The 23937-nt window shown below is 47.3% G+C and overlaps 2 protein-coding genes across 5 annotated transcripts in view; one reads left to right on the plus strand and one right to left on the minus strand.

Annotated features, from left to right (window-relative positions):
• Positions 1-9152: 9152 nt before the first annotated feature.
• On the minus strand, positions 9153-19630 carry SLC25A20 (solute carrier family 25 member 20). Its single transcript, XM_038148811.1, has 9 exons — positions 19245-19630; positions 18550-18642; positions 16534-16661; positions 14294-14384; positions 13225-13342; positions 11987-12059; positions 11280-11389; positions 9816-9940; positions 9153-9307 (listed from the first exon to the last, which is right to left on the minus strand). The coding sequence occupies exons 1-9, from the start codon at positions 19347-19349 to the stop codon at positions 9245-9247; spliced, it is 906 nt and encodes a 301-aa protein (XP_038004739.1). The 5' UTR covers positions 19350-19630; the 3' UTR covers positions 9153-9244.
• The window catches only part of ARIH2 (ariadne RBR E3 ubiquitin protein ligase 2), a 36747-nt gene continuing 32419 nt past the window's right edge, over positions 19610-23937 (plus strand). For 3 of the 4 annotated variants that reach the window (XM_038148807.1, XM_038148806.1, XM_038148805.1), the window contains exons 1-2: positions 19610-19747; positions 23481-23827. In XM_038148807.1, the coding sequence (XP_038004735.1) occupies positions 23579-23827 (249 nt within the window). In that variant the 5' untranslated portion in view covers positions 19610-19747; positions 23481-23578. The remainder of the gene's footprint in view (positions 19748-23480; positions 23828-23937) is intronic. The other variant, XM_038148809.1, reaches the window with a different exon arrangement.

Consider the following 23937-nt stretch of genomic DNA (forward strand, 5'->3'; position numbering starts at 1 on the left):
AGTTACATATTGTAGCAAAATATGTACTGGTGTTGATTACTTACTCAAAAAAAAGTTTATATTTGAGATATTTTGACATAAACAAAAAAGATGTAACAGTTTGTCAACTGTTACATTAGTTAAATGCCAAAAGAATAAAAAAATCTTAGAGGAAAATAAGAAAAAAGCCCCAAGTTTAGAATGCTGTAAGAACACAGGAGGTTATGGATTATGCCTTCCCAGCTGGATTCTACCAAGCATTTTAAATTTTGAGGGGCACTTGAGTTGCCATCCTGTGTGCACCAAGCTTACACATGAAAATGAGCCTTTTCCCCCCCAAAATATGTCACCTCCTTATTGACCCGCAGCCCTTCCTGGAGCCTGGGAAGGTGCCGTGTCCTGCCAGAGGCAAATGATGCTGCAGAATCCCGGGGCAGGGGTGGCATGTGCCCTGCAGAGCTGCAGGCTGTGCTCCGGGGCTGAGCAGAGCTGCGCAGGGCCGGGTCCTGCCCGTGGAGGGAGAACCTGCAGCCACATCTCCAAGGGCTGCTTCTGACATTGGGCACAGAAAAGGCTCTGAGGGGCTGGGGCAGAGCCCGTGGGCAGAGTCCCCTGCAGGGAATTTCCTCCTCATCCTCTCCATCCTTAAATGATGCAGACAAAGTGGGTCACTGGTTGACAAGGCTTCAGCCAAATGTTCTGTGGATCTAGGGGTTTATGGATTTCAGAGTTGTTATTCGTGTCCCATTGAAATCATCTGTGTACATAAGAAAGCTGGAATTCCTGTTTTCATCACCAGGTCACCCAGGTGGGGTTGGCACTGCAGCTCATCCTCACATTCCTGAGCACATTCATCCCAGCATATCAGTGACTTTGGAAAGATCTTTCCCTTAGAAGCTAAATTGTAGGAAATTTCAGAAGTGACACCCAATTGCCAAAGATCTTACTTGGGAAAATACTCGTGGGCAAACATTTAAGTTTTCAAGGCTCCCAGCAATCATGTTTCAGGGATGGTAACACAGCCATGTGACCAATGTGATCAGCAGCTCTGTCAGCAAGTAAAACAAGACATGAGAATCAGGATGAGCCTCCTCCATGGGCACCTCACCTCAAGATCTTGCCATTATTCTGAGCAAAGCTTTAGCAGGTGAGTTGAAGTGCAAATAAAAGGGACACAAAGCAAGAAGGAAACACCCTAAATGCAGCAGGCTGGACACTGTCAGTTTTGCCATCACCAGCAACAGTCAGGATGGAGAAAGGCCAGGCAGTCCTTTGTTCAGAAAAACAGAGCTTGTTTATTGATGGTGTAAATGTTGCTAAGCAATATGGATTGAATTAAACCCTCATCCTTTCCCAATGTGTACACCACCTTCAGCAAAGAATGCCCTGTGAATACAGTAAAAGTTGGGGGGTTATTCCAGTCAAATTTAATTATAGAGGAACCTATAGAAGACAGGTTATCAGCCAGCTACTCAACAAAGAAACTTTTAAGCATATTTAGAGATCAATACCCATTTTGTTAACCAGATGTGCCTGTGCAAGAGGAAACTAATAGAGAATAGAATAAAAATATCCATATGGCTGACAAAAATTATATTTTTATTTAAAAATTGTATGTAGAAGAAATACAAAATAGGGAGAAAGGCATTATATAAGGATAGGCTAAATAAGACATCAGCTTGGAAAAGAACCCAAAGGAGAAAGGCCCAGAAAGTTAAAAACTATTGCAGGAAAGACAAAGAGAAACAATGTGTTATTATTTCTCACAAGACAAAATTTAAGTAGTGTCAGTGAAACCATTCAGCCAATCTGAAACAAAGCAGCACGTAATTAAACAGCGCTGCTCACTGCCATCAGACGCTGGAGAGGCCAAACCCAGAAAGGTGTCTGGAAGGTAATTGCATTTAAAAGAAGCCCAGAGCTCTGGGGGTGGGTTCAGGCTGCAGCCCAGTGGGTCCCAGCGGGTGGCTGTGGGAGCAGAGCTGATGGCAGCAGCCCGGGGGTGCTGGGTGCTTTGTGCCCCCTGCTCTTCTCACTGCAGGCAGAGCTCTGGGCTGAGACCCTCGGTCTGAGGCCCAAACCCATTCCTAATGACACAGCCTGCTTTTGTCTTTCCCAGAAAGAGTACCCTGAGCTGTGCTAAACTCTGTTCGCTGAGGGAGGGAGCGGAGGAGCCACAGCCCAGCTCCCTTTGGGACAGGTCTCTGCAGACATTCTCACCCACCCCTGTGCCCGGAGGAGCGTGGAATGAAGCAGGGGGAGAGGGAGAGGTCAGCACAGAGCTGGCCTCGGGAAGGGCTGCTTTTCTGGGAAGGTCTGCTCTCCCAAAGCAGCAGACAGCTCTGGCATCTCTGGACATGCCCACACTGGAGAGCGGGACAGCTGCAACTGCATTTTGTGAGCATTAATGACAGAAATGCCAGGAACAGGCTGTGCTTTCGTGGCAAACTCTGTGGATGCTTCGTCCTCTGAGCCGCACCCATAGGGAAGAAAACGGGGAAACCCCCAACGATTTGTCATCAGCACCTGAGAGATTCATCCACAGCGCAAGGAATTGCTCATGTTGGGAGAGACAGACATTTCACAGCAGTGCCCTGTCACCCTGCCTCATCCATCACCGCCAGCTGGCACAGAAGCGCCCGCAGGTGCCTCCCCAGCCCGGGCCAGCTGAACTTCCCTGAACCTCCCTGAACTTCCCCGTCTGATGGAGTTTTGGGGGGGATCTGGGCCAAGCCCCTTCCTCCCGCAGCGGGTGGGCAAGGACAGGGACACCCGGGGTCCCAGGGCAGTGCCGCTGACATTCCCCATCCCGGCAGATGCCGGCCCGGTCCCCGGGATGCCGGCAGAGCAAAAGGGTCCCTGCTCCGGCCCCCTGCCCAGCGCAGCCCCGGCTCCTCCCGGAGCAGCTCCGCGGCGGAGCCAGGGCTCCGGGGCGGGCCGTGCCTCGCAGCTGGGCACGCCGGCTCCCCGGGGAAATGGGCGCCGGGAGAACAGCGAGTTCCCTCCGCCGGGTGATCTCCTGCCATCCTCTGCCAGATCCTGAACTTTGGCTCCGGCCAGGAGGCAGCAAGCGGAGCAGATAATTGCTTGGCAGTGAGCGATAGCGAGTCAAGGGTGAGCGGGCCGGGAGGGGCGGGCGATGAGCGCGGGGATTATGTTTCAGAGGGAAGTATTTTTTTAGGATTTGTCTATGCAGGCATTCAGGAGCTTTTCTGAATCACGTGGGCTTAGCCCCAGGAGAAGGAGGACTCGCTGAAATTTTACACCTTTTCAGCATTTCAGCTGATTCTGCTGAAATCTGTGTAGGGATTAAAGATGGGGAGAGACAGAGAATTGATTTCCTTGCCTTTGGTATCCAGGACAAACATTCAAAGCTAAATCACAGTTTAGAATTTTTTGATGGCATGAGTAGAGAGAGGAAGGAGCCAGCAGCTGACAGTAATGAATAACTATTAGGAAACAGTATTAGGAAATAGTACCAAGGAGAAATGTCTCTGCTGGGATATGCTTTCAGCCTTGGGGAATCCACATCCAGGCGGCTCAGCATTTGCTTTACTATCCAGAGCTTGTGTGCAGCTTCTCTGAGGCCCAGCAGCGCTGAGCCTGAGCTCAGGTCTCCGGTGAAGAAGGGAAGTCAGCTCCTTGCACAGACAAACATCTCAGGCTTCCACCCTCCGTGCCAAGGGTTAGCAACAGCCCCGTGTCCTTCAGCAAATCAACACTCAAACTGTCACCTGCAAAGGGAAGTGGCGCTTATCTGTGGCCTATTGCTAAAACTTTGATACTGATCTTTACAGCCATGTAGGCCTAGGGACAACCTGTGCATCATAAACTGCTGGAAAGGATCTGTCTGAGCTTAAACCGAGCTGTCTGAACTCAAACCGGTGTCTGAATTCAGAGACAGATGCTAGTAAAAATCCAGTCCAATGTCTCCTTAATGTTTACATTTTTACCAGGTTTGAGATACACTTGCAGAACTATTGTAATACATTGAGGTAACGGAAAATGTCCTCAGTTTTATACACAAATCTCCCTAAATTAGAAATGGTTTTCCATTTCAAGCGTCCAGCACCAGGCAGTCTGTTTCTCCCCTTCACTGGACAGTTTTCTCAGGGCAGGGTCTGCTGGGCAGAAGGACAAAGTGTGGTGTAAAATGGGGCGAGAACAGAGCCCAACGCTGTGAATGAGCACAGCAGTCCATGGTGCAATCACCCAAAAGGCATCCTGGAGAGCAGAGGAGGCAGAAATCCCAGCAATCCCTACACCCACCCTCCTGGGAAGCCCCCAGCTCCAAGGCAGGCATCTCCCTGCCATCATCTGAGTCAGGAGCAAAAATCCCCAGGATGCAGCTGCCAGGGCAGCCGGGGCTATTTTCAGCCAGCACCACTGAAAGCCTTGGGTGCAGAGCACACAGTGCCACTGTCACAGTGCCACAGCATGCATGGCTCCATGCCACTGACTCTGCAGGCATTTTAGCCTGTGGCCTGGACAAGCCCGGACCAGCAGTGCAGTCACACGCTACAGCTGGAAGCAGGATGTCATGAGGAGAAGAACACAGGCCACCAATGTGCCCTTGTGGCAAAGAAGGCCACCAGGCTGCTGGAGGAACAGCATTGCCACCAGCCTGGGGGGATGAAGCTTCCCTGCTCCCAGCAGTGCTGAGGCCACAGCTGGAGTGCAGTTCTGGGTCCCCCAGCACAGGAGAGGCATTGATATACAGTCCAGGACAGTCCAGTGAGCACTGCAGAGAAGGGGAAGGGACTGGAGCATTTTGCAGTATGAGGAGACCAGGAGAGATGGAATTGTCCAGCATGGAGGAGGCTTCATGAGGATCTTACTGATGTGTATGGATCCCTGATCAGAGCAGGTTTAGAAGGTGGAGCCAGACTCTTCTCAGTGATACCTAGTGACACGGAAATACATGAAGTTCCTCTTAGACGTAAGAGAACTTGTTTTTTTTGTGGAGCTGGAACTGGTTGCTCCAAGAAGCTGTGAAGTTTCTATCCTTGGAGCTATACTGAACCTGGGCAACCTGCACTAGTGGGCCCTGCTCTGAGCAGGAGGGCTGCCCTGGGCTGTGTCCAGAAATGCCTTCCCAGCCTCAACTGCTCTGTCATCCTGTGAACTACGTGGTGGTGAAAACCACTTTGTTCAGGCTGTGCACAAGGCTGGTCTCTCACTGGCACAAAGAGGATATTGACACAGCAGTCCTCTTATCCAAGAGGCAGCAGATGAAAAGAACAATGTAGAAATGGAAAACTGAACCATTAGAGGCCAACTGGGCACATGCAAAGCTATAGGTGGTGCTGTGTCCTAGTATATGTTGTTATTTGCAGGTACATAGCCAGCCCAACCTCCTCGGTGCAGACCCCACAGAACTAGTCATTGTTTGCCCATAATTTTGTAAAAACACCAGCCAAAGTGATAAAAATCAGATTTGAAGCCTGTCTCTGCACAACAGTGTCCAGCAGCAGATGCTTACAGAAATAACACAAGAAATAGAACACTAGTAGTGCCTTCCCTAGCACACCCTCCAAATCCCATCAACCAGCAATTCAGGAACACCCTGTGCCAAGGCTTTGCAGCCCTATCAGTTTTCAGTAGATCTGATGAACTGTTCTTCTGTGATTTTTTTTTTTGCATTCTGTTTAAATATTGCCTGATCTCCTCATTGTATATCTTCTCCTGTGAGAAATATGAGTAAATGCACCCTCTTGACATTGCTCACCATTTGTAAGATCTACCTTGCAATGCCCTTTTCTGAACTGGAGAGTCTGTACTGAATGTGCCTCCCACAGGCAGCTCCCTTTAATTAGACAAATTTGATCAAGACTGACTTGTCAGGGGTGTTCCAAGGACCTCTCTGTCACTGTAGCAATGCTGAGTGTGCACAAAAGGCACTTGCCCACAACGGGCAGAGCATTGCAAGCACAGAAGATTTATCTGTCATGGATTACTTCTGGAGTACTTCCAGACACCTTGAATCACCACTGGAAAAATCACTTGCATCAAAGCAGAAGGGGCCAGGAGGATGCACAGCACAGGAGTCTCGGGGCACTGATTTTGATACAGCAAACCCAGATGTTATCAGCACAAGGAGCATAAAGAAAATTATCATTGGTATCACTGGCTGGCACCAGTGTACCAGCTGCTGCTGTGTGCCCTTAAACTGCAGATACGCTGCCTGAATTCCCACAAGAACCTGGGCAATTAGAAAATAACATTTGAATGCAAATCTAGGCCTCCGAAAGCAAAAGAGTCCTCAGGGTATAGAAAATTTTGCTTGTGTTAAAATCCTTCTCTCTTTCTGAGGCTGCACACATTAGAGGCAAGGAATTGGCAAATCTTGTATGGCAGAATCTTTAGAGATATGAGCAGCTTTTTAAATATTTCCAGGGTGCCTGGGTTTCAGTTTTTGAATAAGCAAGCAGATGCGTCTGATGAGCCTTTGCAAAGCTCTTCTTCTCCTGCCATTGCTGTTGGAAAGCAGCCCCTCATTCCTGATTGTCTTCTGCCATATTTTACTTAACTAAAAGCACCAAATGAAATCAACCATGGTAAACAACAGAATGTGATCACACAAAATACAAAGCTCTGCAAAAACCTTAGAGTGGGGAGAATATAGAATATAATTAGGAGAAGTCAGGATCTGAAATGTTTAAGAACAAGTGTTAAAAGGGATAGTTTGGCAGAGGCAAAAGAGTCTACAGTTACTGGTAACAACTGAAGTAGTAGAGAGTGAAGGGAATATTTCAGTCTTCAGAGCAAGTACTGCTGAAGGCCACAGACAGGAGAGGCTCAGTGGTGACAGCACAGCCAAGGTAGTGCTGAGCACCAAGCCAGAGGCCAGGACACAGACTGAGAGTGGGCTCCTTGCTGCTCAAAGGCAGGAGCTGTGCTCTCAGACCCAGCAGGTCAATCCAAGGCATTACTTGTCCCTGATTTGGTCTCCAAGAATTTTGTGTTTTTCACGGTCTGCAATACTTGGGATTGATAGGACTGGGGTAGGAGAGAGCACTAACCATAGTGCACAGCTCATGACCAAACCTTGGGAATCTCAGCCTTCCTCTGCTCCAGCTCTTCCCAGCTTTCTGGGAGCTTGGGAGGTCAGCAGGATGCAGTTGACAGGGCAGCTGGAATGGGCAGCTTCAAGCATCACTGTCTGGAACTTTATGAAAGAATATGCACTTCTGTCCCTCCCAAGAAGTGTCAGTATTTCTGAGCACATAAATAGAATTGAAAACAAAATTCAGCTATACAACACTTCCTAAAGCTGGAGGTTGCTCCTAGGTACCACAGCCTCAGCATGGAAATCAGAAAGAAGCCAGAGCAGCCACCAAAGCAGCACAGGGCAGCATTTTGTGGTGAGGCAGCACAGAGCCATCAGAGCAGTCCTGATCAGCTTGAAACTAGCTGGGATTTGGCCTCAGTAAACCCAGAACTGTGTTTAGAACCATTTGAGAGGCTTATATCCTGTAATCACTTCCCCAAACCAGTACTAACTCATGCTCACACTAAGTATTGCATTCATCAGAGGAGGAATAGCAGCCACTCCTGAGCACCGAGGAGCAGGGAAGGCCCTTGGTGGGTACAGTGGCAGCAAGATGCAGAAGCAGCTCCATGTGACTGAGACTTTCCCACACCAGGGCCACCCCTCCTACCCTGTAAAACAGCAGAGGTGGACTCTGAGGAAGGCAGGTTCCCTTCTGGTCTTCCCAAAAATAACTGGGAAGGAAGGTAGAATTCAAGGCTTCTCAGCAACATGGGGTAGGAAGTTCCCAGGGCTGCCCCTGCCTGTGGAAAGCTGAGGTGAAGGCTGTGTCCTCACGATACAGGTCAACAGACCACCCCAGGTACTTTCCACAATGTGTTATTTGTTCCAAGATGTGTTATTTAGTGTGTTGCTTTATAGCTCAAAATTTGCATCCACAATGCAGCACCTAAAAGGACTTGTATGGCAAACATGCCAAGTGCAGAACACTCCTTTCCATAGCTCATGTCAGAAATTGAAAAGCTAAAAGGCAAGGGGTTAGCAATCAAAGACAGCACTGCACAGCTTATTTACCAATCAATCTGAGAATTAAGAATTGGAAAACTTTTGCAAAACTTAGCATGCATGCCCATGCAAAAAGTAAATGAACCAAAGCACACATTCTAGCCAAGCAGCACCTAGTTTATTGAGTTCCAGTAACATTGCATCACAACCACAAGAAATTAAAATTTGCTTTTTGCTTCTCAGTATTAGTCACTTCTCAAATGAAAATGTGATCATGTTTAATAAGAGTAGGAGAAAACCAAGGAATAGGAGAAAGAATAAAGTTAGACAAAACTGCAGAGCCAGTGTCCTCTTCATGTGTCCCCCTTGTGTCAGAGAAATTCAGTTCTTGGAAGTGCTATTAAATTTTCTCACATCAATGTCAGGGATTGAATCCCAGGACACAGTATTTGATTAATCAAATATACCACAGATTGCAATGAGCTGTGCTGTACCTTTGAAATCACATTTGGGCACTCTTCAATGGGACAGAAAGGATTTGAGAGAAAAGTTCAAGTTAATCAAACACATTTCCCCACTGGCTCCCTCAGTAAAGCTTAGTACAAATGTTAAACATAATGCATTTTGTGTCCTAGTTCCACAGAAAAGCTCAGCGTGCAAGACCTGATGTGGTACCTGCAGCACCCCTCACCCCACTGGGACATAGCTCTGGCCTCCCCTGCTGAGCTGCCTTTGCTGTTGTACATGCACAGGAGGTTAAAACCAGTGTTAACACAGAAACAGCCACAACTGAAATTACAGGAGATGAGAACATTGCCTGACACTGCCTGCAGACCCCACCATGTGCAGCTGCTGACTTATGCCCTGAGAGTTAAGTACATGCTGCCAAAAAATTATTTTAAGGAAGTTTTTTCAGCATGAATAGCTACATGTTTCTTCAGTAAATAAAGAATTACATTTTAAGATGTGTCCCCTTCTTCCATGAGGAAGTACTTAAGGTAGCACGTGTGATAGTGACAGCTGTGTGTTAGCAGTGTCACTGCTGTGGTTGGCTCAGAAGATTTGTCACCCCTAGCTCCTCACCAACTCTGTCAGAGTTACAGCTTGCATTTCTGACTGGCACATAGCACCACCTAAAGAATGTGAGAAAGGCAAAAAGGTATTAGGCAGACAATTATTCCTGAAATATTAAGTGATCATTAATTTATTCCTCTGAGGCAGATTTGCACTCTCTTCCTTCTCCTCTCTCATTTCCAGACTTCCTAGTCTTCATAGACCAGGTGCAACCCAGTTAAGAAACTTCATAGCGACTTCAAAACCAAGAAAGCATGCCTAGAAAAGAGAACACAGAACAAATAAGGCTTCTAAAAATCTCTTTCAAACAAGCTTTTGAACTGCTGTACTATGAACACCTAACGTGGTTTATATGGAAGGAGGAAGAGGACAAAAAAAAGTCTTGACCCAGAAGCAAGAATTCTACTGTATCCCTCCATACAAAGGCTGAGCTTTGGCTCTGTTAGGCTCATTATTTATTGAAGGGAAAGTGAGTCCAAACTTATTCCATCTTCTACAGCTGGATGTACAACCAGTAGCTAAAAACTATCAGAGAAAGTCAACAAAGAGCTTTCACGCAAAGCTTTGAAGAAAGATTTACTTGCTGCCCCTAGATTTACTTGCTGCCCCTAGATTAAAGCAGGTTTAGAACCTGGACACCAACAATCAAAAGTACCTGCAGTGACAAGAACCTCTCTGAAATGGTACAGTTGTGTCCTCTCCAGACTGCAAACACTCCCTGTGAGCACCACATCCCCAAAGCCCGCCGGGATCCCGGCGCACTCACCGCGTTGGCAGGAAAGGCCCTGATCATCACAGCTGTGAAGCCCTTGTAGAGAGATGCAACTCCCTCCTCTCTGATGAGCTCCCTCAGCACATCTCTAAAGCCATTTGGGTATTTTCCTGCAGGAGCTGAAAGGGATGCACAACACGTTAGCCCAGATGTGTGGCAGGGAAGGGGGCTGAAGGATGGGCCATAGGTAACAGCCCAGGATTTTCAAGAGGGTCACACTGCTATTGCAAACCAACAGGAGAGCTCAGCGAAGGCTCAGTGAACAGAAGTTGGCTGCTCACCACAACCAAAGGGTTCACATCATCAAGTCATTGCAGGCAGGGAAGAAAGGAGAGTAACTTTTGCCAGGGTTCAAGACTGAGCTGTTACTTGCACTGCTGATCACAGCTCTCCCAAGAGCTGCACTTAGGTGATGGGAATGTCAGATACAAAAACTGATGAAGCTGGTTAATAAGAAAATGATCCTATCACATGCCCCAGCCAAGAACACCAAAACACTTCAAATGAAAAGCACAGGATGTTCTACTGCTGATGTTACATGGATATGCTGAGGTGTTTTTTAAAAGCTACTCTATTCAAAACACAATTTCTTCCTTCTCCTGACACTGCCCTGGGAAATACTGCCTCTGCCAGCCCTTTGAAGAGGTAGCCCACAGATCAGGCCAGCTAAAAAGAACCACCATGAACCCACACCATCCACACAGCAGCACTGGGGACTGGCTCAGTGGAACAGGATCAAAGCTGTGATGGGTTTCCCTCTCAGCCCTTGCTATGGTACAAACAACCACAGCAGCCATTGCTCAGAGAAAAAGAAATGAGGTTTCCTGCACTGATTATCATCATTTGTGACTCAAGAAAAATGGTCACTGTCCAGTGGAGAGCTGAGTCCACAGAGACCATGGGGAGCCTTAAGAAAAACATTCATTGACAGGACTGGCAGAGAAACCAGCAAAAAACCTGTCAAACTCTGCTGAAGCACAAGGTCTGGGGTCATCCTAACTGTAATTAGGCCACAGACATTAAAGAGCAGAGCTGCCAGTCCAAAAGCAATGCTCTCAGCAAGTCACACCCTGTGACTATAAACTGCAGATAGCACAGGCTACAATTTATACAATTATGTCTGAAGTGAAATAATAAAAACTCTCAAAAATTACATTTGTAATAAAACAGCTATGACAATTCTATTATTATGAGTTCTATGCTTAGATTTCAGATCAGGTACCTCAAATCAAGATCATTATATTATCACGGAGGCAGAAACAGAGCAGTGCAGCCTGATGTACCAAAATTTGGTGAGGAAACCAATTAGCATGCTAGGAGCACCCTTGGGTTTGTCATGCACTTGCCTCAAGCAGCACTCAAGACCTGCTGCCTCCCAGAAGGCATCTTCCATCCCTGCCCAGCCCGTTCCCAGGAGCACCACAGCGAGTGTAGCTGTGACACTGGAATGCAACTCACCAGTCTGGAAACGTGATTTCAGCACGTCTGGAGGAATGGCAACTGCCCAGTTGAAGATCCCAGCCAGGCCCCCAGCAAAGAGGATCCTAGGCACACTGAGGTCACTCACACTGTGGCAGGATCAGAGTGGGGTGGGAGCAAAAAGTGAAAAAAAGATTTAAAAAGGAGAAAGAAGTCAAACTCGTTGTTTTGACTCAGGTGACAATCAAAAAGACAGCCTGGCTGGCAGCCAGAAGGCAGCACAATGCTGCAGACAGAGATAGTGCAGTATCTGAGCAACCTTTCCAAGATGGACCAACTCCACCCTAAAGATCCAAATCTTTTTATTTGGCAGCACACACACACATGCTCTGGGAAAAAAAAAACAAACCAAAAAACAACAAAACAAAAACCAAACCAACCAACCAAACTCCCCCAAAAAATCCAACCAAGCCCCCCGGCATTTTGTGCACGTACAGGGTTGAAACTGCTTTAAGTATTCCTTACTTGGCTAATAAGATCCAAACTGGAATCTGAGAGAAACTCAGAATATTATTTTAATTGTCAGCTGACCCCAGACCGAAACAGTTCAACTCACTAGATGAGCAACCATTTTTCTCTTTTTAAAATTTGTTTTGATGATATGCTCTAAATCTCTTCGTAGCTGGGGAGATTATTCAGCAGTGTCTGGGAAGTTCTGAGAGTGATGACTGTGAGATTTCACTGACCTCTTTCCCTGAGGGGTCAGAATGTTCTTCAGCCACTCGTACGTCATGAAGTACATTCCGCTGGCCGGGACGTCTGGTGGGTAAACAACAAAGGCTGTGAGGAGTGGGAAACCAAAGGAAGCCCAGAGGCACACCAGCCCCATGCCAGCCCAGCAACACCACTAAGTACATACAGATTGCTTTTCTGAACCTCTTCTACAAACAAAATAAAAATCTGCTGCTGCCTTAGACAGACGAGTCTGAACTTTCCCATGGAGAGCAGGTGCTAACGGCAAGAACTGGAAAATGACTTCTCTGTCAGCAGCCTTTCAAACCAGGCTGTAACCTGGTTACATTACACTAATGATAGACAGCTCTAAACTGTCCAAATTTCTGCACAGCACATCACAGCAGCACAGGAACTTCATGAATTTTGCACACTATTAGTTCTAATGATTCTATTTGGGGATTTTTTTCTGCAGCTGATGGGTCTTGTTTTGGTTTTTTTTAAGCTACTCCCACAGCCTATTCTTAACCCATACCTAAACTGGAGAACCAGCCCCTATCTAGGGACACTGCCAGAGTCACACTGCAGGCTGCTACGCTTGTGTGAGAAGCAGAAGATAGAACTAATCCCTAAACTGAAGAAACAAAATACAGAAATTTCAGTTTTGCAAAGGGGAATTACTAAAATACGTAAAGGATTTTGGGTCTGGCACAATTACTTAGTTTTGTTGTATTTGAGAGAGAGGTCATGACATCCCAGTTCAAAATAACCCAGACTCAAAAGGGTAGAAAGCATAACTGCTGCCACCACATTTTTTAAAGCAGTCAGTATTATACAGCAACAGTCACAGACAGGCACAATCCTTCTCTCAAGGAGAATAAAAAGGAAAAAAAGAAGAAAATAATTTTTTTAAAAAGCCCACTTCTGTATTTTTCTCTTCTCTTTGTTCTCTCTGCTCCTCTCCTGAAGTCTCTCATTCCTCTTGGCTTCTCAGATCTTAATTACTTCCTATATCCCTCTGATCCTTGTCATCTAATCTCTTCCTCACCCACTGAGAATCTCATGTTTATTTCTCAGGCCCTTTGAGGCACTGGAGTAGCTCTGCAGACTGAAAAAAAAAAAAAAAAAGAAAAAAAAAAAGAAAATGGGTGACACAGCCCCTCCAATTGCCTAAAGGGACAGTGAGATCTCCCATACTGCGTCTCCCATCCTGCAGTCCCCCAGCAGGGAGTGGGACAGCCCTGTTCCTTACCTCTCATGAGGGTCAGCACCGTTCCCTTGTACACGCCGCGGATCCCAGACTCGCGGTACAGCTGCTTGGCACAGTCCAGGGAGCCACTGTACTTGGTTTCACCTGTAGCTGCCTGGATCTGCAGGATTAAAGTGAGAGTTTCTGACCACTGAAGGTTTCTGGTCGATGCAGAATCATCCAGCCAAGGGTTAGAGAGCCCCACATGTGTTTCCAGAGAGGAAGGAGCACACGCTCCTGCCTAGGGAGCCTCTGCCTCACTTCCTCGAGCAGCTCTCATGTTAAAGCTGAGGCTGTGGTTACTGTTCCATGCAGAGAACAGATTCTCCTTTCTTTTTCCACAGTGTAAGTCTGAAATAACTCAAGTCACTTAGGTAATTCCACACGGACAGAAGTAGTCTTCAAATAGTGAAATTCAAACCATTTGCATGGTATAAAATCTCCCATGATAATATCCTGTCTGTCAGAACTAACATGTGACCACCCATCACTGTATTAACAGAGTTAAACAGAGTCTGAAACAAGCAGAGCTTCCCACACCTGCTAAAGATGGCATTTCATTTGTTCAGGTTTACATTTTCCAACAATACCTTCAAACCCCCGCAGGAGGTGCAGAGCTAACAGCCACCCAAATGTCACAACACTGTTTGGAAATGCATTCCTTAGCTCTGCATGGGGAACTGTCAAGGCAACAGAACTTCTTTACACCAGAAAGAGTCTCATGATCCTGTAGGCTTACACCTTTTTTTTTTTAAGGAAAAGTGTCATTCAGAAAAAAACTGACTTTTCTATACTTTGAAGTGGACTGAGGCACCCATGGATGCCTCGTATAGTGTCCCACAGCATAAGGCTTGAGCTGTGTAAAATGAACAGAGCAATTAATGCTGTGTGTACTTATACTGCCATGGTGAGTTTGTTTAATGCTTCTTCGTGACACAGCTGCATTAAATGACAGTTGCCTCAGTCCTGTCAAAAAACAGAACAGAGTAAATGCACTAACCAAAGAAATTCCTGCTATGGAAAGACAAGACTCCTAAAATTAAATTCCCATCACCACCATCCAATGCCTTACCTGTAAAAGGCACTTGATTCTCTCTCCTGGAGCCATGATTACTGTTGTGAACACTCCTGACAACATGCCAGCAGCAAACAGCTGAGGATATCTGCCCCAAGGAAACAGAAAAGACCCTAACACAACACAGCACACAGGAAATGAAGGGCAGAAACAGTCCTACATCCCCACGTGATGCTGTTCAACATGAACATGGCAGTGGAACTTGAAATGCATCCAATGCTTTTATCAGTGCAGAAGTGCCTTGTCAATGCAGAGCTAAACATTTAAGATCTCAGGGACTCAAAGCACTGGTTCCTACAGCACCACAACTCAGCTCTTCATATCCATTCTATTTGCTAATACCCCTTCTACTTGAGTTTTTTGCTATAGCATTCCCCATTCATTTTCATTCCCTTTCACTTCAGTCTCTTCCTCCTCCAGACACCCATACTCTTCTCAGTGTCCCCAGATTCCACAGACATTCCTGCTTGTGCAGCCAGAAGCCTCCTTTCCTTAACCTCTCACTCCCTCAGCCTCTGCCAAAGTCGAGTCTGTCCTACCAACCTGTCACTATCCCAAACACTCTGCACCTGCTGAGTGGCAAAGTCTCCATGACAAAAATCCCTTAAACAAGCTGAGTTTCTCCATCACAGAACTATCTTTACATCCAGCCTCCTACTACCTCCCCTAGTAAGATGACCTAACATCTCAATCAAATTCCAGTTTCCACTTCTCTCCACTTGCCCAAGAGATGGCATTCTATTCCAATTCCTGCACCTTTCTCTACTCTAATTCCCATGAAATCTTCCAGACCATTCAGACCTCCCCTGCCACTCCACGTGCACCTCCTACTCAAACTAAGTTTAGAGGTTTTTAGTTCACTTTGGGATTATTCAGCCCCAGAAAAAGCAGGACAGGCTCCTCAGGTTTCTCTCCATCTTCTTCCTTCCACAACTTCCCTTCAAAACCAGCATGGGAAACACAACCATCCAGCCTGCCTCTAGACCCACAGCACCAGGACTCTGACCTTTATGTTTGGGTCTCATGTCCCAAGCTCACTGTACCTTCCCTGTGTCATGTCTGCACCCACAAAACAGCACAGCTGAGCACAGTGGCACCACATACACTATTTGTTCTTTTCCACTGCTCTGCTTAAGAGGAATTCTACATAAAGACTCAAAAAACTACCCTGTTCTTCTCCAGCTTGCTCTTTAAAACTTCCTATTGGCACCACGTGTATAAAACACAAGGCACTGAGGTGATGAGGCTGCTGGGAATAAGTTCATGGTGCACTTGTTGTTCAGTCCCTACTGTTCCCCTGGCCTTTCCCTTCAGTCCTGCCTGCATGAGGACACTGCTGTGGTGTAAGAGGGTAAGTGAGCAGTTCCCCAGCAGCTCAGCACTGCTCCCCTGAGCAATGGGAGCTGCGTTGGCAGCAGCTCGTGTTGCAGGGCCAGGTGTGCTCACACCAGCCCTGGGCAGACAAAGCTCCAACAGGAACCACAACACCCCACCACGGCTGGCCCCACACTATGGGCTCCTGCTTTCTGACAGAGCTCCTGCCTAGCACACAAATAATGGGATAAAATGTTGCTGAGCTACAGCCCAGTCCCTGTAGAGCTGTAAATCACAGCTCAGCAAACCCATTACAGGAGTACTTTATGGCTGGGGGGATCTCTTCATGCATAGGTTGGCTTGTAGAAAGCCCCACCAAGTTTTCTGAGCTTCCTATTGCTGTTTCTGAAGGTCAGACACGCCTGAGAGGAGGGCTGCTCATAAACACCTCTTTTCAGAAATAACAATAAAACATTTTTATGGCTGTTTTCATATCCTAATGAAGGGCCACAAGAAGACTCATAACTAACAGAGAAAAGAGAATCAGGGCTGTGAATGCTATCAATTCAGGCTTGACCATGAATTTACTGCTCCCATAGTTTCTGTTAATAGCAAGGCTGTTGGCAGGCAATCATTATATAACTCTCACTGTACTCATCCACACCGGAATTGCTCCTTAGTGGCTCCTTCTTGCGTAGAAAGGGAACTGCATGGCACCTGCCCACACAGTGCCTGCTTTTAGCCTGTGCTAGCAGTCCCACGCTTCCAGAAGCATTCAAACATGAGTGGTTTATCTTTCAGAACTATATTTATAACCCAGGAGAAGACACAAATTTACACCACAACTCAACGTGTGACAATGCAGGATGCCTTTCCCAACCCTCTGATGCCTTTCCCAACCCTCTGATTCACCAGGAACTCACGTCAAGACATCATCAGGTTTGTTCTGCTGGAGTCTTTTTCCCAAGCCAAATCCAAAGAAGCACACAGCAAACATGGGTGTCACCCCGATGATAGGAGCTGCCATTCCTCTATATAAGCCTTGGACTCCCTGCAAGAAACATTATCACAGGAATTACTTGGTTTGGCATAAACTTTGCACACATTTCAACTTGTTGAGAAGGGAAAGGCAACAATCCAGGATAGGATCCATCTAACAGTCAAACTGATCAGAGGAATAAAGGGGCTTATTGTTCATTTGCAGTTATACACATTTAGCTGAGGCTCAGGGACTGCTGCAGAGGAAAGTTATCCTTCCTGGGAAACACTGGCACCACTGATGCCCTTCTGGAGCAATACTCATCACCTGCCCATATATCTCAAGTATGAGAAAATGAAGGTAAAAGCCTCCTGAATAAGAGCCTGAATAAGAGATTATGTCAAGAGAGAACACTCTCAGCTGCACACAGAAATGCACCTGTGTTTTATTGGTACCTTGTCAAATGCAGTAGTGTAAAATCCTGACACTGAACCTGAGAACGCTGGAATGAATTCACTTTAACTAAAGGAAGAGCCAGGGAGAGCAACTGGAATTCCTTCACTCCCCACATGAATTCACTTTGGAACAGATTCAAGAGCAAATTATTTTTTGTTTCCTACCCTAAATCCAAACTTTTTGAAAACACATATGAAAAAGTTCTAATGCAGACTCTAGCAGCTGTATTTATTTCATTTCTCTTGCCTGTAAGTTGAACTTTGTCCAATAAAAAGGAGAGTTATCTTCCTAGATAAAGGCTAGACACATAAATTAAATATTTGCTGGTCTCTGCATCCCTTTCCTCCCCCTGTCCCAATAAACCAGTTCATCCCAGTACATGCTGAAGTCTTACAGGCACAACCAGCTCTGCCATGAAATTGCACCTGGCTGAGAGATCAGCCCCTGCTGCTCAGCCTCCCCTTGGGCACTGGGGAGCAAAAGGCCTTGGCAGAGAGCTTTAGTAGGTTTCCTCACAGAAATGGATGAGTATTGAGTAGGAGTAGAGAGGCAGCACTGCTTTTGAACTTCCCCTCACAAGGCTGTTATTATGGCTCAGCTCTGACGTCCGTGCTGCAGCAGGGGTGTTAAAAACTGCCAGGGATTCAGAGCTGGCACAGCATTCCACTCCTTTGTGGGAGAGACCAGGCAAACAAGATTTGCTTTGGTTATATAACAACCTGTTAATACCACAATGGAAGGAGATTTCAGATTTTGAGGCAGATCTCTCATTCAACAGGGAGTTACCTAACGAGATCCAGCAGTCAGAAATGAGACTTCAGGCAAGCAGATGAACAGCTGGGCTTTACAGCCAAAATTCCAAACTATGAAAGAGCTGCTGAGAAAACTTAAAAAGCAGAAAATTGGACTCTCTGTCAATTAAAGACTTTAGATCAAGGCTGTGTGCCTTTCTAAAAACAAAACAGACTAGCTCAACAGCATGATCATGATGACTCAGGAGTAAAAAGCACTGTCCACCTTCTAGAGAAGCTTGAACAACTACTATAATTGACACTCTGCTCTCGAAAAAAGAAAAAGAGAAAAAAATCTATAAATTAAAGATCCTCTGCCTTCTCATAGGTGGCATAACACCTTCTAGAAGAAAGTTAAAGTACTGTTTGTATGAAGCAAAGTCATTACTCATTTTAGAATTCCCAGAGGTGACTCCAAATACCTGCAAAATCCCAAGGCTAAAAAACAACTGCCAACATTCACTCCAGTCTAACTTCAGACATTAATTAATATCATGCTCTTTAGAACTAAAAACATTTCTTACCAAAGCAAAGATACATGTACCAGGAGCACTTAGCATGTCTCCTAGGTATTCCAGAAGCTTTGTAATCTGCTTAAAAATATTAATTAGAATCAATTTAACTGACAAGCCAGGAACTGTATGGTTTCTCTGCAGGATTCCATTCCTACAATGTACAGAAACAACTGATATATCTGGCAGGTGTCACAGTACCTCTCCAACAAGAGTCTTTCTGAAGCAGTCAAAGGTCCCAGAGTAGAGTGGGGCCTGGCCAGGCTGTGGCTTAGGCTGGGTTTGCAGTCTGACCTAGGAAGAGGGAGAAGAAAACATTATTTTATTACATATTACATTCTAAACTTTGATTGACCCAACACCTCTGGCTGTTATGGAGTATGTTTTGTGCCTGGACCTGAAGATAATGACAGAAACACTGACATCATTTTTTCCCTTTGCAGAAGAGAAGAGGTTGAATTTCAATGTAATGAGCAGTTAATGTATTTCACTAATTAATTGCTGGGATGACGTCCGGATGAGGACCCCACAGGGTCACTCCTGGCCTCCCCCTGGCGCAGAGGCGCGGGGTCGCAGCCCAGCTCCCAGCTCCCCCTCTCAGGTAAGGTGACCGAACGCTCTTTTCCCGGATTTTCACTTAAACCGGGACTGCGAGACGCCCGGCCGCCGCGCCGCCAGGGGGCGCCCTACGGCACAGCGCAGCCTCCCCGCGGCGACTCCCGAAGCCCCGCCCCCGCGCGGTACCTGCCGGGAGCTGTAGTTCTGCCCTAGCGCCCACCGCGACCCGCGCCGCTCCCGCGCAGTTTCTGCCGGGAGCTGTAGTCCACCCTCCGGTGCCCCGACCGCACCGAGCACCGGGCGCCCCCCTCGTTCCCGGGCGCCCCGCGCCACCTTACCTTGATGGTGTCCAGCGGGTGCCCCACGAACACCAGGCAGACGCCCCCGAAACCGCCAGCGAAGAAGTTCTTCAAGGGGCTGATGGGCTGCGGCTGCTTCGCCATGGCGGCGGCGGCGGCGGGTGAGAACCGGGACCGGGACTGGGACCGGGGTCGGGGCGCTGCGTCCCTGGCGAGCCAATGCCGCCCCCTCCGCGCCGCGACCTTTAGCCCAGTGCGGGGCACGCCGGGAAGCGGGCGCGGGGCGGGCCGGGACCGCGGCGGTGCGAGGGGCCGCTCCCGGCGCGGCCACTGGGCGCTGTCACCGGCCGAGCCCGGCCCGGGGGCCGCTCCTCAGGGCGCGGGGCCGCTTCCCCCCGCCCATCCGCAGTGGTTCAGCCGCTCCCCCCCGCCCCAGCGCCGTGGCCCGGCCCGGCCCCGCCCCGCCCGGCGGAGGTGACGCACCGGCCCGGCGGTTCCGGCGCGCTGAGGGAGCCCGGGGCGCCGCTCCCGCCGCCCGCCCGGTAAGTGCGGGGCCCGGCCGTGCCGGGGCTGGGGCGGGCCCGGCGGGAGGGATGCGGGGCCGCTTATCCGTGCCCGGTGCTGAGCTCGGCGCTCCGCCCCGGTAGAAGCCGCAGCCCGAAGCTCTCGGGCGGTCGTGCGGGGGCCCCTCCTCGCCCCGCCGCCGCCCGGGCTTTCCCGCACGGCTTCTCTCCCGCCGCTCCTCTCATCCCGCGCTGCCCTCCCACGGGTTTGCGGCGCTCCGGCTGCGCGGGACAGGCGCGGGGGCTGCTCTGGCTCGCACTCCGAAGGAGCGGAGCCGAGGGGATCTAAACGCGCTGGGCACCGCGCTGCCCGAGCCCAGCCGTGCCGTGGAATGCGCAGGCATCCGTGAAACAACTTGTTAAAAGTGACCATAGGTTAGAAAGGACAGGAGTGAAATGGTTAAGTTGGCAAAGACTGGGCAGCCGTGATAACGTGAAACGAGGCTGGCAGGAGGAAGGGAAGCAGGTATGTTCCCGGGGAGGGGTGATACAGCTGCGGGGAGGTCCCTGCAGAGTCATCTGTGGTGAAAAGGATCGGGCATCTTCTGGTTTCTCGGTCTTGGATGAAAAAATTCCTACCTAAAAAACAATGGAGAAGGAACAGCGAGGTGTGCACTGCATATGCGAGGAGGCAGTTGGGCATGATCCACAAATTATGGGTTTGGGTGACATAGATGAAGATGCAGTTAGCATTGATAGCCAGCATGGAGCTGAGGCTGTGGATGGTTTCAGGGAAAAGGGAGAGTGTTAGCCTGTCTAAAGGTTACATGGATAAGGAGTCCAGGAAGCAGACCGAAGTTGCACTTTCTCTGTTTCAGATAAATAAAGAGGTGAAGGAAGAAAAAAACTTATGAAATGGTTGTGAAATATCAACAGGAAAAGAGGAGGAGCATTCTCCAATTGGAGGAGTCTCCACCAAAAGGGTTATTAGAGAAATCCCACAAGGGTAGGAATAAGAAAAGAGTAATGTAGTTGGACAGGGAATGAGGTGGGATCACATAATGTGGTGGCACGGTGGAAGGCGTTTTGTTTCAAAAGGCCTTGTTAAGAATTGTGTTGCAAAGCAGGAGTCAGGGAAAGGGCACTGGTGGAGGTGACAGACAGCAGAGGCTAGGGGTGGGTGTGTTTGGGAGTTCCTGCAAGAGACTGGAGCAAGAGAGGTGACTAAATTGTATCAGTGTTAGTGAAGATACAGGAGTATCCCGGATTAAGGTGATGAAGAAGGAGATCATCCTCCCTTGGATTAGAAAGTGATCTAAGTATGGTTTAAAATTTTATAATTTGGTCTTGGGAGTTAGGGTCGTTATTTAATCTAAATGAACCTGGCTTTTTGACCCTATCTTTTGAGCTTAACATCTTTATTGTCTTAAAAATTAGTGCTATCAAGTAGTAGCTCTGTCTTGTCTTTGCATTCAGAGAGTTTGATTTGGGCATTGGGCTGAGCATACGTGAGGTGAGTTTTGTTCCTGGTTTTCTGAGTACCCTCCTTTGCTTTGTCCACAGACCATGTGCCTTATGCTTCCTTTTCCTTCACTTGTGTCAGTGTGGTGTCCAGTTATGCTGGAAGCGAGCTCTTTCCTAGAATGTTGGGACAGGAGTCACAGAAGTCACCCAGTCCTGCAGACTGCTTTCCACTTGATAAATCCACGTGCCCATTTCCTGTGCAGACAGTTCCTCTGTTTGCTCACAAAACTGTGCTAGTGGCACAGAGAGACATCTCTGCACTCCTGAGCCCCTCCCCAGGGACTGGTGAGAACTGGGAGGTACTGGGCAGGCCCCTTGTTCTAGCTGGGTATCTACAGACATCTCAGTGCTTGGATGTGACTTGCCATGAGTTGGGATAGCAGAGGACCCAGTGTTTTCATGGGTTTTTTCTGTCTCTAGAGTGTGGAATGATCTGAGTGAGTTTGAGAAGTCCCCTGCCCTGTGAAACTTGCTCAGGCTTTGTGGTGGCTGAGCAAAGTTGTTTCACTCTGGGCTGTTGATGGTCCCCACTGGGGTTAGAGGCTCAAATAAGTAATTCTTTTGACATAAGCTTTAGCAGGTAAAGATCCATTACTCCTTTTATGCAAGAGCTCAGTGTCAATGCAGATTAAACCCAGACTCTCAGCAGGGCAGAGGGAAGGACGAGGGTTTGCCTTGTGTCTGCCAAATCAGATTTCACATCTGTCTCCCTCCAGTGTGGAGAGACTGTGTCTGTTCCCCTGAAGTCCCGTGGAAAGCAGTGCTATGAATTGTTTGTGTGCTACCCGTACTGTGGAAAGCTGAGGAATCAAGAAGCAAATGAAAGGAATGAAGACCAGAATTCAGGAGGAAATTTAATTAGGTGCTAGTCTTGAGCCTCTCTGGAGGTTTGTATCTCCTGAACTCAGTGAAGCCCCTCAAATTAATTGTACATCACATCTCTTCCTGGTTATTCTCTGCTGCCTGGTCAAATGACTGGAAACAGAAAAAAAAAGAGTTGAGGAAAAATAATGAAAATTTGTGGTTGAGATTTCCTGTACTCTAATGTCAGCATTATCAAAGCTTGATTATGGTTTCCCCAGCAGCTACAAATTGCAATACTGAGGAAATATATTTGAGTGGCAGAGCTGACAACATAGTAATGCAGAATGGGAATGTTTTTAAGGAACCAAATACACGCTGCTTGTGGAAAATAAAGCTTTGATTTTAATATATGCTTTTATATGTAAAATATGGTTACAGCATTGTTTTAATTCTTGTGTATTTAATATATTCTCTCTAAATGAAATAATTTGGTTAAATGGAAATTTACAACTAAATATGAGATGACTATAATTCAAGGTTGATTTATGCTTTACTGCTGAATCTTTTAGAGCTCAAATTCATATGGTTGTTACACAAGCAGATTTGTAGTTCAGATAAGTATCAGATGTGTGAATTTTCCAAAACAAGTGAGAATCTTTAAAAAAAAGTTAGAGTTAGCTGTTCTGATTCTTCTTCAATAACAGCTATCAACACCTGAGGGTAAATTTGTACATTCAAAAGGTAAGAAATATATATATTGAAAAGGCAATAAATAATAATATTATTTCCCCCTTCAGATATGAGGTCTAAGCCACATCACATCCAGTAGAACCAATTTAAAGGGATGAACTAGTTTCACAATTTCTTTTGAGATGATATTGAAGGCTGTTAAATTGTGTGCATGTGAGAGAGCTGTTTGCTGATCTTATTTTCCTAAGTCCCACTGAATGTCTGTGGTTCTGAAGCAATATGGATTTGTACAGGATATCACAGGTTGTACAGGATGTCACAGGTTGCCTTTCTAGCTACTATGGCCAGAGGTAAGGGGTTTGTGTTTTTCCTGTTAATTAAATCGATAGGATGCTACAGCATTTCAGGCTGTTGATAAAGAACTTTGTCATAAATTCAGTTTTTTCTCTGAGAAGATCTGTAGTGAAGGCTATGCAGCCAGTTTCCAAATGTCAGAAGTCACGGGGCCTGCACTGGGGACTAGGATGCAGTGTAATAACCCGATCTCCAAGGATTTGGACCTGTCCTGTAAGAGCAGCCTTGCTTTGGAGGTGCAAGAGTCACAATGGATCCTAACCAGGGACATGCACAGCAGAATCCTCTTTACTGGGCCGTTGGGTTGGTCTGTTCCTAGCTGCTTGATCACCTATTTGTTGTTGACGTGGCGCCTCTTACAATTTCTTAGGCACAGAAAAAACTGTTTTTCCTCCCTTAGGAGACAGAGCTCAGATGAAATCAAAAGAACGATAAAGTTTGGAGGAAAAAAAGAAGCTGCACTTGCTTTCCTGGTCTGCAGTTGGGCAGGGCATTAAGATGTCCGTGGACATGAACAGCCAGGGCTCTGACAGCAATGAAGAGGATTATGACCCTAATTGCGAGGAGGAGGAAGAGGATGAGGATCCTGGGGATATTGAGGATTATTATGATGGGGTAGCTAACGACGTGGAGCAGCAGGGAGCAGATGCCTTTGATCCTGAGGAATATCAGTTCACCTGCTTGACTTACAAGGAGTCGGAGAGCACTCTCAATGAACACATGGCCAGCTTGGCTGCCACGCTAAAGGTGAGGAAAGGTTTCTGCATTCACACAGCTGTGAGAAGTCTGTGGTTGAACAGGCAAACGCTGAGGATACAGTTCTAATGAAAGCTGTGGCCACGTTGCTGTTATGGGGG

This window comes from Motacilla alba, chromosome 12 (assembly GCF_015832195.1).
Source record: "Motacilla alba alba isolate MOTALB_02 chromosome 12, Motacilla_alba_V1.0_pri, whole genome shotgun sequence".
NCBI lineage: Eukaryota > Metazoa > Chordata > Aves > Passeriformes > Motacillidae > Motacilla > Motacilla alba.